At 35.4% G+C, this 15667-nt stretch overlaps 1 protein-coding gene across 5 annotated transcripts in view; it reads right to left on the minus strand.

The window, feature by feature from the left end:
• ERCC6L2 (ERCC excision repair 6 like 2) overlaps nucleotides 1-15667 on the minus strand; it is a 106176-nt gene that overhangs the window by 59954 nt on the left and 30555 nt on the right. For 3 of the 5 annotated variants that reach the window (XM_058826655.1, XM_058826654.1, XM_058826652.1), the window contains exons 13-17: nucleotides 14219-14318; nucleotides 11349-11501; nucleotides 10632-10712; nucleotides 8511-9696; nucleotides 7676-7830 (exon numbers count right to left, since the gene is read on the minus strand). In XM_058826655.1, the coding sequence (XP_058682638.1) occupies nucleotides 7676-7830; nucleotides 8511-9696; nucleotides 10632-10712; nucleotides 11349-11501; nucleotides 14219-14318 (1675 nt within the window). Of the gene's footprint in view, nucleotides 1-4020; nucleotides 4318-7675; nucleotides 7831-8510; nucleotides 9697-10631; nucleotides 10713-11342; nucleotides 11502-14218; nucleotides 14319-15667 lie in introns of those variants that run through there. The other 2 variants (XM_058826656.1, XM_058826657.1) reach the window with 2 other exon arrangements.

The following is a 15667-nucleotide window of genomic DNA, read 5'->3' on the forward strand; positions in this document are numbered from 1 at the left end:
ATTTGGGAACAATTACTTTAAAGCTGAATACTTCCCATCCTAGAAGAGTGAGGACAAAGGCATGTTATCTCCCAAAAGCCTACTCTTTGTAAACAGCTATCTAAACTTGTTGAATCTGAAAGCTGTGCAAACACACTGTAATCAGAGTTCCTACAATTGATAGAAAGTCTTTGTTTAAATAATCTACAAAATGACAGTGTAATACAAATAAGATAAAGCAGAGTTCTTAATGACACAACTTTTGTATTTACAGTATTTTCAACAGTACTTAAATCTGCATTGGAGATACAAAGGGCATGTTTCTTCCTAGGCTGACAGCATGCTTAGTTTTCTCATTTACACCACATTGCAATAACATAAAGAGGGGTTTACCATTAATCCAGGTTTTACTACAAAGCATCTCGTTATTTCTCTGTCAAACACTGGCAATAGTGCCAAACGTCTGTCATCCAATTCAGGGGATTAAGCCTTCCTTTATAGTGCAATTCTTGTACAAATTTATAAAAATACAGATAAAGTTTCTTAGAGCTGGTCACAGTCTATATTTTGGCCTGAATTCATGCCGCAGAGGTTGAATATGACAGCTGGCAGGAAGCTGAGGGGAGAATACATCCTCCCCCTTTTCAGTCACCACATTTCTGTTGCCATAGTGATTAATCCTCAATTGAATGGCTGTCTTTGTACATTTCTTTTCAGTAAAACTTAAAGTAAGCTTAAGTTGAAAACATGCAGTTGACAGAAAAAAAACACCTCAACTTTAGATATTAAACAGGTATAGTACAAGTTCTTGTGACTAATACTTTTCCACATATTAAAAAGTACAAACTCGTTCTAACGTGGGACATAATTGGATTTCCAAATTACTTAGTATGTCCTGTTCCCATCTTCCACCTTTTTTGTGAAACCTCCAAGCTTTCTCTAAAGACTTCCCCTTCCTCACACAGCTCCCCCTCCACACCCTAGATTCCTGTTGAAGAAATACTACATAAATTCAGCTGTATTGGAACTAGAGAAAGACTATCCCAGACTTCCATACTGTGCAAAACATGTAACATAAGCTGGTTTTGCCAATTAAGACAAATTATTTAGGAAATTCATTAAGAAATGCAGTCATTTAATTCAGACTAGACTAGAAACATTAGAAGAAAATATTTAAATCTTGCCTCTGGGAGGCTTCTCCTTCTTATGGTAGCTAAGAAAAAGCTTCATGAATAAAAGTTTCAGTGCAAGTTACCAAAAAACCTAAGGAAGTAAAAACCTTCTGCACTGAAAATCAGGCTGCTTTGGAACCTGGAGTCCACCAGGGAAAAAAAACCACGAAAATCAAAACCTCTAAAAATACTTAGTAGATGACTCAGGCCTTACAGAGTTTGTTAACACTTCCATTTTTTCCCCAAAATTAATGTCAGAATAATTTTGAGCAAAATATCACATGAATTACTCAAGACTTTTTTCCTCTCTGAAAGGCTGAAGTAAATGTAGGTCTGGTCTGAAAGCTACAGTCTGGCTTCGCAAGTCCACCAAGTACAGTCTACAAGTTCATTTCATATGTTTGCTTTAAGAAGCTTTTGTTTTCCATATGATTCTTTCTGTGGTTACACAAGATAGTTCTTTTTGGTTTTCATGTATGTTCTTAACATATAGTGATAATAGAGCCAGCAATCTTCCATTTGCTTAATGAAAACACAATGTTCATAAAGTCTATTTGCACAAGACTTGAATTTCAACTCAAGTGTAGAACACAGATTGCTCAATGTCATCAAATCAGGCTAAACCCAACAAAAAAATCCCAGAAAAAAACCAAGTCATTTATTCCAGTAGATTAACTTGCAATATAATCTTCCTCCCTCACACTTGTATACAGTAGACTGGAAAACCCATCCTGTGAATAACCTTGAGTGAAGCAGCACATCAAGTGTGTTTTTTTGTCATGTAACAGCTCTCAGCAATTTTTACTAGAGTGGCCACATGCCACACTGAATGACATGCATTTTCTACCTCAAGATGTTTACAATACTATAGCCTTGTGTAATTCTCCCTGCATCATGGCATCACAAATAGAAATGAAACTCATGCTTTAACACTCATGACTTCTTGGCAAAGGTTATGAGTAGCATGGGATCTCAAACTGCACAGAGACACACCTGACTACTTTCTGTGACAAACAAGTTTATAACTGTAAAGAAAGATAAGATGTACTATTAACATATTACACAGTGTAATCCGTATCTCCGTATGTGTTTCTCTGTATCTCCATATTTCCATATCTGTTTCTTCAGAAACAGCTGTCTACCACACTTCTGCATGGAACAGAAATCCCTGGCTTTGTTTTGATTACCATGGTTCTAAACACCTCCAAGTATTGACATGTAAGTTTCTTCTGCATAAGAATCACTCTCAGAAACATCAACTCTTTGAGGGCAGATTGTCATACTCTTCTTTGCTGCATCAAAAGAAGTGTGGCCACAGGTCAAGGCAGGCGATTCTGTCCCTCTGCTGTTAGTGCAAAGGAAGGCCAAAAAAACTACTGGAGGGATGGAACACCTCTCCTATCAGGAAAGGCTGAGAGACTTGGGGTTATTTAAACTGGAGAAGATTCTGGAGACAACTTACCGTGACCCATTAGTACTTAACAGGGGTCTGTAAAAAAGATGGAGAAAGGCTTTTTAGCAGGGCCTGGTTTTGATCTAGTTAAGACATAAAAAGACTTTTTTACAGTGATGATCATAAAACACTGCAGCTGGTTGTCCAAAGGGGTGGTGGATGACTGTGCTGGGTCTGACTGAAGTTCACAGCCCTTACAGTGCTGTGCTTTGCCTTGGTAGCTGAATGTGTGATGATAACAGACCAGTGTTTTGGTTACTGCCAAGCAGCGCTTTCCCTCTGACATTCCTTTCCCCATCAAACGGGATGGGAGTGGGCAAGACCCTGGGAGGGGCCACAACCAGGCCAGGTGACCCAAATGAGCCAAAGAGATATTCCATACCATACAACATCAGCTCAGATATATAAGCTAAGGGAGAGACAAGGAGAGGGGGGGCACTCCTGAGTTTTCAATGTTTGCCTTCCAGAGGAACTGTTATGTGTGCTCTTTAGCTCTTGTGTGAGTAGATCTCTGCTTGTTTTATACTTCTGCTATAATAAAACTGCTTTATCTCACCCTGCTGGTTGTTCTCCATCTTATTCTCTCACCTGTCCCAGTGGGAAAGGGAGTGATAGAGTGACTGAGTGAGCACCTGGCACCTAGCCAGGGTAAACCACTACTATGCCCCATCCCTGGAAATATTCAAGGTCAGGTTGGATATGGATCTAAGCAAACTGATCTAGTTGAAAATGTCCCTGCCAATTGCAGGGAGTTTGAACTAGAAGAACTTTTAGGGTTGTATTCTATAGTTCTTATGTATTTTCTTCTCAAAATATACAGATATACAATACTGACAGTTGTGAGCCATTGTCAGAATACAGATAATCTTCACACAAAGGATATCTGCATTCAATACAGGAACTATTGATATTGCAATATTTTTATTATAATTCTTATTCAAAGTATTCTGCATTTAAGAGACGTGCCATGTCTGTCAAGAAGCACCAGTTAATCTTAGTCTTTTAAGTACTTCCCTCATCAAGCTTGCAAAATCAACTATAAATGAATCTCCACTGCTGTAGATGACTATTTATGAAAACCCATTCTGTAACAAGTTGACAATGTCTTTCTTCACTGAGAATGCTGCTTCAACTCACTTAACAGACAGAGCATCTTCTTCTATTTTTATGTAATTCCATGAACTTCTGTGATAAAAGGAACATGTTCCATAATTTGTTTTCCTTTCTTAAGGATCACGTGATAAAATACCTTTCCACACGTGCTTGCTACTAATATTGTCAAACACAAACTTCCTTTAATTCAGGTGCTGGACAGGATTTATTTTGACTAATCAAATTATGGTTTATTCTCTTGTTCATACAGTTAATGCATAGTTTATACTGTTACATTTATTACTTCTGGATTTTATCTCACCTTTCAGAGCTGCCAAGTTGTGAGAGAGGTATGATGCTGTCTTGTTTTTATTCCTTGATGGCATACTTTATATTCTGGTTGCCACTACCAAACTGTGTTTTCCAGAGTCATACAGTACTTATAGAAATACAGACTAAACAAGCATTCAGTACTATAAATGTGAACATTCTAGCTAAACAAGTCAGTTTGAAAAATTCCTTTAAAAACCATATATAGACAATATAAGTGCACTCCCCATCAGCTCAGGGAAAAGAAGATTAAAGGGCTCTGCAGTCCTGAATCCAGGGCTGTTATGGAACCTGGAGAACAAAGCAAGGAAGAAAAAAGAAACAGTAGCAAGATCTATTGCTCATAAGAAGTATCTTAAAGGTACAGAGCAATAGCAGATTAAAATAATATGTTCTACCTGTTCAGAGAAAAGGTAAGCTAGGATGTACAAATACTAGGCCAGGTAAGATTAAGGGTAGACTGAATACTTATTATTGGATAAAAAGTAAGCTTGGTTGAAGCCTACAGCTTATAAGGTTAAGAGACATGACGAAGAATTACACTAGGGCAAACTGCACAGATCTAACACTGGCCTTCTAAACTCACCAAGGTGAAATCTCAGGTAAGAAAAGATGTTCAAGTCTTACACTTTTTCATAACCAATTTAAATACAAGCTTGTTAGTAACTCATGTTCTTAGGATGTTCTACACACCTTCAGGTATCTTTTGAGGAACAAGACTTACTTCTCCCCATGCAACCTCTCTCATTTTCAAAGAAGAAACCTTACAGGTTTTGCAGCCTGCTCCAGCTTTAAGCAGCTACTAGAACTTAAGCAACTATATTGGTCTCCATGATTCAATAATAAATGAAGCACTAACAAACCTAATTTATACTTTCAGTTACTAAAACTAATTTATACTTTCAGTTACTACTAGAAGCAGACAACCAGGATGAAGACATTGTTTTACAGTGCTTTCCAGCAACTTGTTTGTTCTGTTACTTGTACTCACAATTTATTTCCTCAACTCACAAATAATTTCCATAAACTGGCTACTGAAACTAAAGACCTTAACCTAGGTTCTAAAAGTTCAAGAGAAGTACTGAACCCAAAATGTGATTAGATGGCTAGTCAATAGCAAGAAATCAGCATGTCAATATTCTTACAATACTTTAGCTTATCCCTGTCATTACAGACTTCTATATAAGCATGAAACAAAAATTCCACCAAGATTTGTAGGAATTTGTACCTCCCAATTTACAACTCATCCAATTCAACAGAATACTTCTAGTTTTTCAAAGTTCTTGAATCCCTTTCACAGAAATACAAGTCATTGCTTGAAAAATGTACTAAGTCAGAAATGTATTATTACGGAGTGCTTACTGAGTGAAATTGTAAGGCAGGAAGACAGAAGTGGCATAGATAAAATTAACACCCCAAAGGACATTGTACTTAGCAGATCTGTCCATGAAATACAAACAACCTTTCTTGATTGCTTCTACTTAGAAATAAAACAATTTCATTAACTGTGCTTAAGAAGGGACATAAATATGATCAATAAACATTATTCAGGTGCCTTCATGATGCTATCACACAAAGCTTCAACCTAAATACACCTTAAAAAAGCTTCTAATTATGGATCTAGTACCCACAGCCAACAGAAAGAGCTACACAACTGTTTTGAGAAACGATTAGACCAATGACATTTGAAATCTCCATCAATAAGAAATTTCAAAATTTCTGACAAAACTTTGTTTTCCTTTCAATAACTATCAGTTTCCAATTAACATTCCAACATTCAAAACTGTAATTCTATTTACTTAAAACAATGATGGAAATTTAAATGACTCAGCTGTATTTTTAATATTATATACGTTGCTACTTTAATCTACTGAAAAACATTTTTATTAAGTAGCATTATTTATGATAAAAGAAGTAGATGTTCAGACAGTGAATGTCCTAACTTCAATTGATGGCAACTAAGTGAAAAAGGACCAGCAAAACATGATGTCCAGAAGCACAACAGTGACCACGTTTTTCCACAAAATGTCTTCTAAGGAAATACAGAGTAATGAAGAAAGAAAAACAGTAGCAGTAAAAATCTAAGCAGAGAACCTTTCAAAGTTGTCCATCAAGTTCTCTTCTTAAGCAGAGTACTAAAAGCTCAAAATGCTGCATTTAAGAATAGTCAGTCATCTAGATTTTGTTTCTACACTACTGCCTTTATGTAAATGAGTAACAGGAAATGAAAAAAGAGGCAGCCTTTTCCATAATTTTTGATGTTCTTCTTCCTACTTAGCTAAGAGAAGCGATACCACTGTTGCTTCTGAGTGAAAAGTGCACACCTTAAAAGAGTGATTGACAAATTAATCAACAGAATTTGATTTGCAATACTTGCATTCACACAGCTCTACATAATAAGCTGTAAGTTACATGAACACCACAAACCACTTTTGAACAGAGAAGGATCAACAGATATTTAGTCAAAGTATTCTCTTCAAAGTTTTCTTTCATTCTTACTTGGTTTTAATAATGTTGTCACCCATTGCCAATTAATAAGTACCTTCCTACAGTACTCTTGAGTATTTTTAATCAATTTTTCTGTTAATGAACGACATTCTAATCAAATGTGTTAGAACTGAAAAGGCCTTACCTTTACTGGTTCGCCCAGTTTGATCTTCCCAGTATAAAAAATCCTGGCAACTCTGCTAATGGCTCAATTAAATACAGTACAACAACAGCACTGGAAGAAACTCTTTTAGCCACCGCGGATGTTCAACAACCCAGAATAACATGGTCGTATATCTGCATTTCTGCAATGATAGCTAACGTGTCTGTACAGACTAAGCTGCACATCCATCAATTACTTATTCTGTGCTTGTGGTTTATCTTAAAAATCTATCTAGGAAACTGCAAATATTTATTACAAAGCAAGCAACCAATTACCCAGATAATCAGAGCAGATTAAAAACACTGTTGTGTGTAGTAAGAACAAAAATCTGGAAGCTGTACCTGAATTTTTTCCAGATTAGTGTGTATTCCAAATGCAATTAAACAAGCTACAGGACCAACAAAAACATTAGCAAATGCTAACAAAAAAGCAATTAATAATAACAAAAAGCATTAAACGTATCTGTTGTTGCAACTAAGAACTCTCAGTAAACTCTAGTTCTATGTTTATGACATTAAACATAGACAGTTTGACTCAACCACATATGTTCACCTCCCCAGTGGGGTCTGCAAACTCATTTATGTTCAAATTTCTATGCTACAGGGGCTCCAGAATGTACTATGGCAACTGGATTTTTGTTAACTGGATCCAGGACAAACTGAAGATTTTTCAAGGCTCAAATCAGAAAAACATGACACAGAATTTGATTTAAAAAACCCTATTTTCAATCTTACCATTTCTCTCACAGAAAAATCCCACAGAGGGTGTTGTGATGTTTAATTCCCAATGCTTTCAAAGCTGGCTAATGTGAAAGCCACCCCAAAAAAACAAAGTAATTTATTACACTTCCAACTGAGCATTGTCTTCCTCCCATCCTCTGTGTCTTTGATCATTGATGGTGGCCAGTAACAGAAAAACAAGTTTTTTAGAGCTCTTTTAAGATGAAAAATGAGGATAAAAAAAAAAGTTAAAATGACATTTCCAAAAATATCTCTTTACCTTGGCACTACAGACAGTTACATTAGCAGGGAGCTGGGAAAACTGCTTCAACTCAAATACGTCTCTAACTGCCCATCGGCTCAAGTGATTTTCAGCCTTGCTGGATCCAACCACATTCTGATTTGAATGAATATATGCCACTTCTTGAACGCCATCTGATACATCGTGAGAAAAATACAAAGACGTTGGTTATTCCAAAAGTACTTCTGAAAGGTTATTCTGAATGTATACATTTGCATTAAAGGACAATGTAGTTTTTAAAAAGATACATTAAAGTTGAAAAAATTGTTACAATTCATCCAGCTAGTTTAATACTATGTGCATTTCAGGGTGGTTATTTTCAGATGGACAAAGATGTTTCAAAGTATCTATGGCTTAATGACTGCAACATCAGTGGTTAAAATTAAGTCTTTCAGAATCAAGTCTTCTACATGGTGTTTAGAACTCCCACACCACTTTTTTTTCCTGTATATTTTACTTAAAGGCCCTGTCAAGACTCTTAAGATTTTACAGTTCAAATAATTAGTTTGTGAATTCTTAGTAAATCTTCAATCTCAACATATTTCAAGAGATGGTAAGACTTCAACCAAGAATTACAAAGCAGCCTGTCACCCCTTAAGACAGAAAAGTAAGACTAATAAAGAGAAAGATATAGAAAAATATTACTAAATAATAACTTAGCAGAGCATTTATTGTATCTTGTAACAAAAAAGGTTACAAGATACAGTTCCTGCTTGTACAGTGAGTAGACCTTAAAACCTGCTGACAGTGGTAAATTAGACATATGCTATTACTTTAGTTACAGTAAAATCAAACAAATTAACTGAACAGTTACCTAAATATTTGTCCATTGATTCAATTGTTTTCTCTTGATGCTGAAATTCAGTTTTACTTGCATAAGTTCTATGCATAGCATAATTAATAGACTTCATTTGTGTAACAGAGGTATCTTGAACAGGATGCTGCATTTTAGACCCAAACTGAACTCTGACTCTCTGTTGTTTACACCTATAGCTTTGCTTCCTGGCATGAATTTTCTCAACTGGAAAGTTATCTTCAGAGGATGAGAATTCATCAATATTTTGAGAATCACTTTCCCTTCCATTTCTGTGGGGCTTCTTTGCTTGTAGCAAAGATTTGGAGTCATTATCTAGTTCATGGTTAAGGGAGCATCCTTCCTTCCACTTCGAAGTTCCTAGCTTTCTTGATTCAGAATTATGGGAAAGTTCAATATCATCAGACTCATCACTTATGTCACTTGCTCCTTTCAAATCATTGTCATTCTTGACATCTTCAAAAGACATGGCATCGCTGAAATTTGACTCAGTACTGTGGAATCCAAACTGTCTACTGTTTCCCTTAAATACAAACACAGATTTTTCTTTTGCTAACTCTTCACAATTTTCAGATGTTGAGCTATGTATTTCAACTTTTTCAGTAAGCACTGGTTGCTTGCATACTTGAACTTGGGTAGGAAAGATGATGTCATCATCCACTTCAGAACTACTTTCAGTTTCCATGACTGTATCACATTGCTTTGAAATACCTTGATCCTCATTTTTTCTGTCCCCTTCCTCCTCAGAGCCTGATAAACCAAGCCACTCTGTACTATGCATATCTTGTTTTTCAGTTCCATTTGGAGACAGAACAGCTTTTTTATGCTCCAAAATAGGCACATTGGTTTGACATTTCTGAAAACCACTATGCTTGCAATTTATTTTTTTTCTTATAGTGTGATCATCAGAACTTGAATGATGAGACTTGTAATTGTCACCTCCTTCTTTGTTGGTTTCAGTTTCTTTCTGCAACAACTTGGAGAATCCACACTGCATCAAGGAAAGCTGTCCTTTTGTTACCACAAAATTATTTTCATTGCATGGCTTCCTTCTGTCACATTTTTTCACAGAACTCTCCAGAATATCATCATCACTAAAATCATCCCAAAAATCAGTTTCTTCTCTTTTTAACTGTGCCTGAATCCTTTGGGGATCTCCATCTTCTTGAAAGTCGGGTGGTTCATACTACAAAAAAAGGAAAATACAACAATATTATTTAACTTTAATAGTATACACAACATGCCTAATTCCAATCTTAGTGCAGTGGATAACTTCCTTATATATGGGGGCTAACATTCTACTCTAAAATCCATCAAGGTCTACTGCAATCAAACAAAATTATGCCCAGGCAATCGTAAAACATTTCTAAGATATGAAAGTCCAGAACACGGCTCCAAAACTTCATGCTACTGAGATAAGAATTATGACAGCATGTAAATGGAAGTCAGAACAGTAAATACCAAAATGTTGTACTCAAAGAGACATTTTAAAATTAATACATTAATCCTGATATAATTCTGCTTACCAAAAAGCATTTAACATAAGCTTAAAAAGCTGCCGTTTGTGAGATCATGACCATATAATCATGTATTATCAGCAGGAGGCCAAGATCAGTGTAAGGGCACAAATTAAATACTGACATTTACTCACAGAGTATCGTTTGGTGCAATCCAATCTAACAATAACTTCAAACTAAAGTACCTGAACATGGCGTTCAGTCAAAAACATTCCTAAAAATGCAATGCTCCTATTAAAACTGACCTTTGCTGGAAAACAAAAAGTAATATCCTTTTCCAAAGGAAACCATTACGTAATTACATACCTTAAAAAAAAAAAAAGACAGTATTGAATAGACCACTGGTTTGGTGAGAATCACTCTCCAATTGTCTGACTACAACAACTAAATAGCCTAGGTTTTCTAGAGTTCCACAAAACCAGAAATGAAGCTTTCAATCATCTAAATCAACTGTACTCCTTTCTGCAACTCCCTAAACAAAATCTTCTAAACAACAGGGTAAAAGTATTATCAGCCTAATGACACATTGCCCATATTTGCCACTGCAATATTGGGAACTAGGGGCCTGTAATACTCTGGTCTACAGTCCACAAAGACATCTTACCTTTTCTGAGCTGCATGAACGATTCTCTTCCTTCAGCCATGTAGTTGCTGTCATGACTCCTGCTTCTACCTGTCCTTCCCTCTAAAGGGATCAAAACATAACATAAATAGATACCATTTTTATTATACACAGAGACAAGCACAGGAAGCACCAAAAATAGAATCAGGAAGGGCCAGACTAAATCCCTAACAGAGGAAAAATAACAAAATAAAGGGAAGGATGGAAAGAAAAAGAAACACGGAATAAAGCTGCAGTAAATTTGAAGCTGCAAGCTAGCTGCAGCAAACATTTTTTTTAAACAGTTACTGACATCACAGAAAGTACTCTACAGAGGTTAATGTGATCATAAAAGATACTTTTATGGTAAGAATTCTGGCTTAAAAGGTCAGTCTGAGTTACTGATGAATAAAAGGTATCTGTTCACAAAGTTGCATGAAAGTATCTAAGAATAAGTAATGTAGTTTTCATACAAAAAATATATAGGAAACTTATGAAAATTATAATCCAAGCTTTTTCCATTCTCAGATTTGGAGAAATGTATCTGGTCTGTATCAGAATGAGTAATTCATTCATTCATTCATTTCACTGCACAGTTATTCATTAAGTTTCACCATTCTGTTTTATACTGTTTCCATTCAAAACAATGACCAAAAAGTCTCATCAAGAAAGGAGAAATGTAAAACTAATATCCAAAAGTAAAAGGGTAGTACTTCACACCTCCAGTATCTCTTTGGTAAGACAGGACCCATGAGTCCTAAGTTTGAAAAGGTTATGAATCCCAAAAAGCTCTCCTTGATGTTCCTTTGATCCTTGCACTGCCTCGAAATACCGCCTGGCATTTTCTGTTCCAATCACTGCACAGTGAAGTTGCTAAAACAGAGCAACACAAGAGATTTCAGAAGTGTTTGCTACAACAACACATCAGAATTTCCTGGCACCCACATTATATACACAGCTTTAGCTGGAACAAGAAGAAATTCCTAAGAGAGGATATTTTGTTTTAATTTCGCTGGCAGATATTGGTATAATAGACTTTGTATAATATGAACCTGCTTGGCTTTATTGAATTTAAAAAAAAAAATAGAATATTCGAAGACTTTTACTGCATTGTTGCCTATTATCAGACCCCCTATACATAACACTGACACTCCCCTGTACCTTGACAGCTTAGCTTCTACTATACTAAATTATTAGCATTTTTTTCACCTTCCTTTGCACTGTACATTTACTTGATAAGGGAAAGCAATACAAGCATAGCCAAAAAACCCCCAACCCTCAGACTTATAATTACTCTGTTTATTGCTGCTTATTCAACTTGAAAAATGAAAGTAAAAAAAAAAAAAAAAAAAAAAGAAAAAAGGAGGAAGAAAGAAGGACAAAGAAAGAAAGAGGAAGGAGAAAAAAAGAAAAAAAGAGATTTATATGTCCTTTCAATACTTATACATGCCTTTTGGAATTCCAAACAGACAAGATCCAAGTCTTCGTTATCTAAGAGATCACCATCTCCAAAGATCTCTGCAAAGCAGGTTCCCCTTCTTTAGGATTTTATTGAATAGAGTTGGTTGTAATCTGCTATTGCTCATTTTCTTAGCCTGAGACTTTCTGAGACTTCACCTATTGATACTTACTGTTTAAAGGAATTCTCAACAGTATTTTGCACAAGAGAACAGGATCCTCTCTAAGCTTTTCCATGAATGTACATGTAAACAATAAAGTTTAGAAGTTTCTTTGCAATGAACACTCTTTTAAACCTTACTAATGTTCACAGAGCTGTACAGTTTATGCTCATGATGTGTTAAAGAACTAAATTATTAGCTTTAATGTTTTCAGACCACTGTCCCTCAAATACTGTTTTAGGACTTACCATGTGTTATATTTAACTTGCCTTTCTAGTTTATTATTTCAATTACTCAAAGGTCTTATTCTGAGCTTCTGACAGAATCTCTGCAAATTTCCCCATTACCTGTTCAGCCCATCACCTACTTCTTTTGATTTGTCCTTAAGTTTCCACTTTCTTATTTAGATAATTTTATCAAAAATAAACAGGACTCAAATGGCTTTCTGGCTTTTACAAAACACTGACTTTAAGTGACAGAAAAGTCAATGTTACACTTCCAGAAGTAGCATTTTAATGCAAACCATACACATTACATAACAGCAGATCAAGATTCGATCATCCTGAGGATAAATTTATTTTATGACTATTGCTCTGTGAAATCAGATGACCTTAAAACCTTATTTTGTCATTTATTCAGATCTTAGAAGTATAATGGCAATCCCTTTACTGCTGCATTTCCCACTCATTCAGCCTCCAACTTCCTCCTTGTAAATAACCCACCTAACAAGTGCTTATCACTGAAGACTCATTAAAAACTTTCCATTTTTATGGACAAAATTTCAAATTTTTAGGATAATTCCTTAAGTCTAATGATGTTTTCTTCAATATATAGTATCATTCTCCCACAGAGGTGACCTACTTTTATCTTTTCTATGCAATGCATTCTTCAGGACAACTGTATCCCAATGGTTTTCTTCCTTTCTCCAAGTTTATATGCCTGCAATGTCAGAACTGGAAAAAATCAATCGTCTGATTTCTTAACTTGAAACTTTTGTTGAGAAAAACATGTTCATATTTCTTCTAGTTTCTTACTATTCTGTAGCCTGCTTTTTGCTGATCATGTTTGAATTTGTTTATTTTTTGTTTCAATTCTGATATCATCAGGAAACAGTTCCTAGGTATGTGTTCCTCAAACCTCACACTTTTCTTTCCCTGATCTTAGATACTTAAGCCTGTCATGGTTTAGGAATGATATTCCCCAATTTAGTGGTCACTACTTGAAAACCCCCAACCTTTCCCTCCACCATGCTACACAACCCAGAGGAGACCATTGCCCCGATTCTCAAAAAATGACAGGAGGTGGTATCTGAGTAACTTTCAGGCCCTGGCCATGCCCCCTTCTGGCTACTGCAAAAATTAGCCCTGTCATGACGATAACCACAACAAAGTCTATCAATGCAAGTCGAAAAATCTAGAAAGCACAAGTAATCCAGGCTGAGTGTTCAGTAACCAGCATCACTTCTCATCTCCTTAACAGAGCCCACAACATTTCCCTTTCCTTTTATACAATAATTTATAGAATCAGCAAAGTTGCAATGCTTCTTGCTTTTCTTCTATAGCATCAGCAAGATTTCTACTTCACTTTCACCAGACTTTCATGAGAAAAAGCTGCCTGAATCAAACTGCTGCAGATACTAACTACATGAGAAAAAACTGTCTGAATCAGACTGCTCCAGATACTAACTACAACTATCACAGTTGTACTTTAAAAATAAAAACACGTCTCTGTATAACCTGAATAATGCACATTGCATAATTAAACTGTCAGTAGTTACAGAAAAGCTTGACTATAAAGACAATTCTGTTCCATTCTTTTAACAATTGCTAAAATGATGCACTTTTGCTTAGTAAGTTAACATCATATACCATAGACACAAAGTAAATTACAATTTTACTATAGGCTAGATTAGCTTTCACTCCCTGAAATTTCTAGGAAGAGGTCCCCACTTAAACAGTTTATGAGCTTTACCTGTTTATAAACTTGTCGCAAGTACATCATCTCTTCCACAGTTCCCAAGGATATCAATCTAAACACTTTAACAGCTCTGTGTTGGCCAATTCTATAAGCTCTGCAAGGACATGGCACATTAAAAACAGTTTAAGAAATGAGAGCTCTTAGGGGTAGCAATAAACAATAAGCAAACTAAATATATAAAAGCATTATAATAAAACAGGACTACTCTAAATCATGCAGATGTTGACTGGGTTGTTTTCCTTACTTTTCCAAATTTTACTCAGTAATTCCTTTTCCTTTAGTATTTCATATTTCTCCCAAGGTCTATCCAGTTTAAAAAAACTTTCTCCTCATTTTATACCACAAAAACTGCCTCCTACCTCTCCAGAAAACACATCCACTCAGTTTATCTCAGGTCTGTTCGGAATTTTTTTTCCCTCCATGTCTCCATCTACTTCTTCTCAAAGTATTCTCCTATTTCCATTTTACAGGAATTAACCCATGGATTACTTGGAGGTGTCCTTTCATAACTTTATATCACTTTACAAGATACAACATCATAAAAACAGCTAATGAACTGGCACTGTTTTATTCATATGGTAAATTCTGAGACTTCTAATAGACTATACTCCACAAAACTCACAGGAGGCTAAAACAATTCATAGTAACATGATCTTATGAAGATTCTTCAAAGATAGTCCCCAATACATGTTTCTGATAGTCCCCAATGTATGTTTCTGATATATTTCTCAGGAACAGATGCACATAAACACATCCTAGAAATCAGAAAGCCCCTTAAAACAGAATTACATAATTGCATAAGATAACAGAAACAAGTGTATTTCTGGTCATGAAAAGTACATAAATCTACTGAATTTTTAATATACTTTTATATGGTTTTAATATTTTTTATAGATTTTTAATATTCTTTACTTTAGTTACTAAGAGGTCTGCCTTGGATTCCTAGGGAAATATCCTACAGTCAAAAAGCCTTCAAAGAAAATTCTGTATTACTGGAAATACTCCAAAACCATAATATCAGAGGTAGATGTGAGTGCTAAAAAGACACTAATCTCCACAACAGTGAAGCAGAAGAGAACAAAAAGAGGCCCTGTGTCTTTTACGGTTTTGGAATTCAAAACATCATTTGAACTAGGGTCAACTACAATGTATTCTTCATTACAAACACAAGAAAAATGTCATCCACGCACACATATTCTAGAGATCGCAAAAAGTTATAGTACCCACAAGGAATTCTTGTTGTGTTTTTTTAGGCTCACTGCCGCAAAAAAGAAATAAAGGAAAATAAATTGCAAAATTTAGGGTTAAAAATAATCCCAACAAAGCTAAAAACTAATTTAAGTTGGACTTTTCCTATTGTCTTGTGGATGAATCAGACAAATGTAAAAAAATTCTTAATTGAGGAAAAGTTTTAGTTTAGACTGTTTAGAACAGTTGGATTAC

Source organism: Poecile atricapillus, chromosome Z (genome assembly GCF_030490865.1).
Source record: "Poecile atricapillus isolate bPoeAtr1 chromosome Z, bPoeAtr1.hap1, whole genome shotgun sequence".
NCBI lineage: Eukaryota > Metazoa > Chordata > Aves > Passeriformes > Paridae > Poecile > Poecile atricapillus.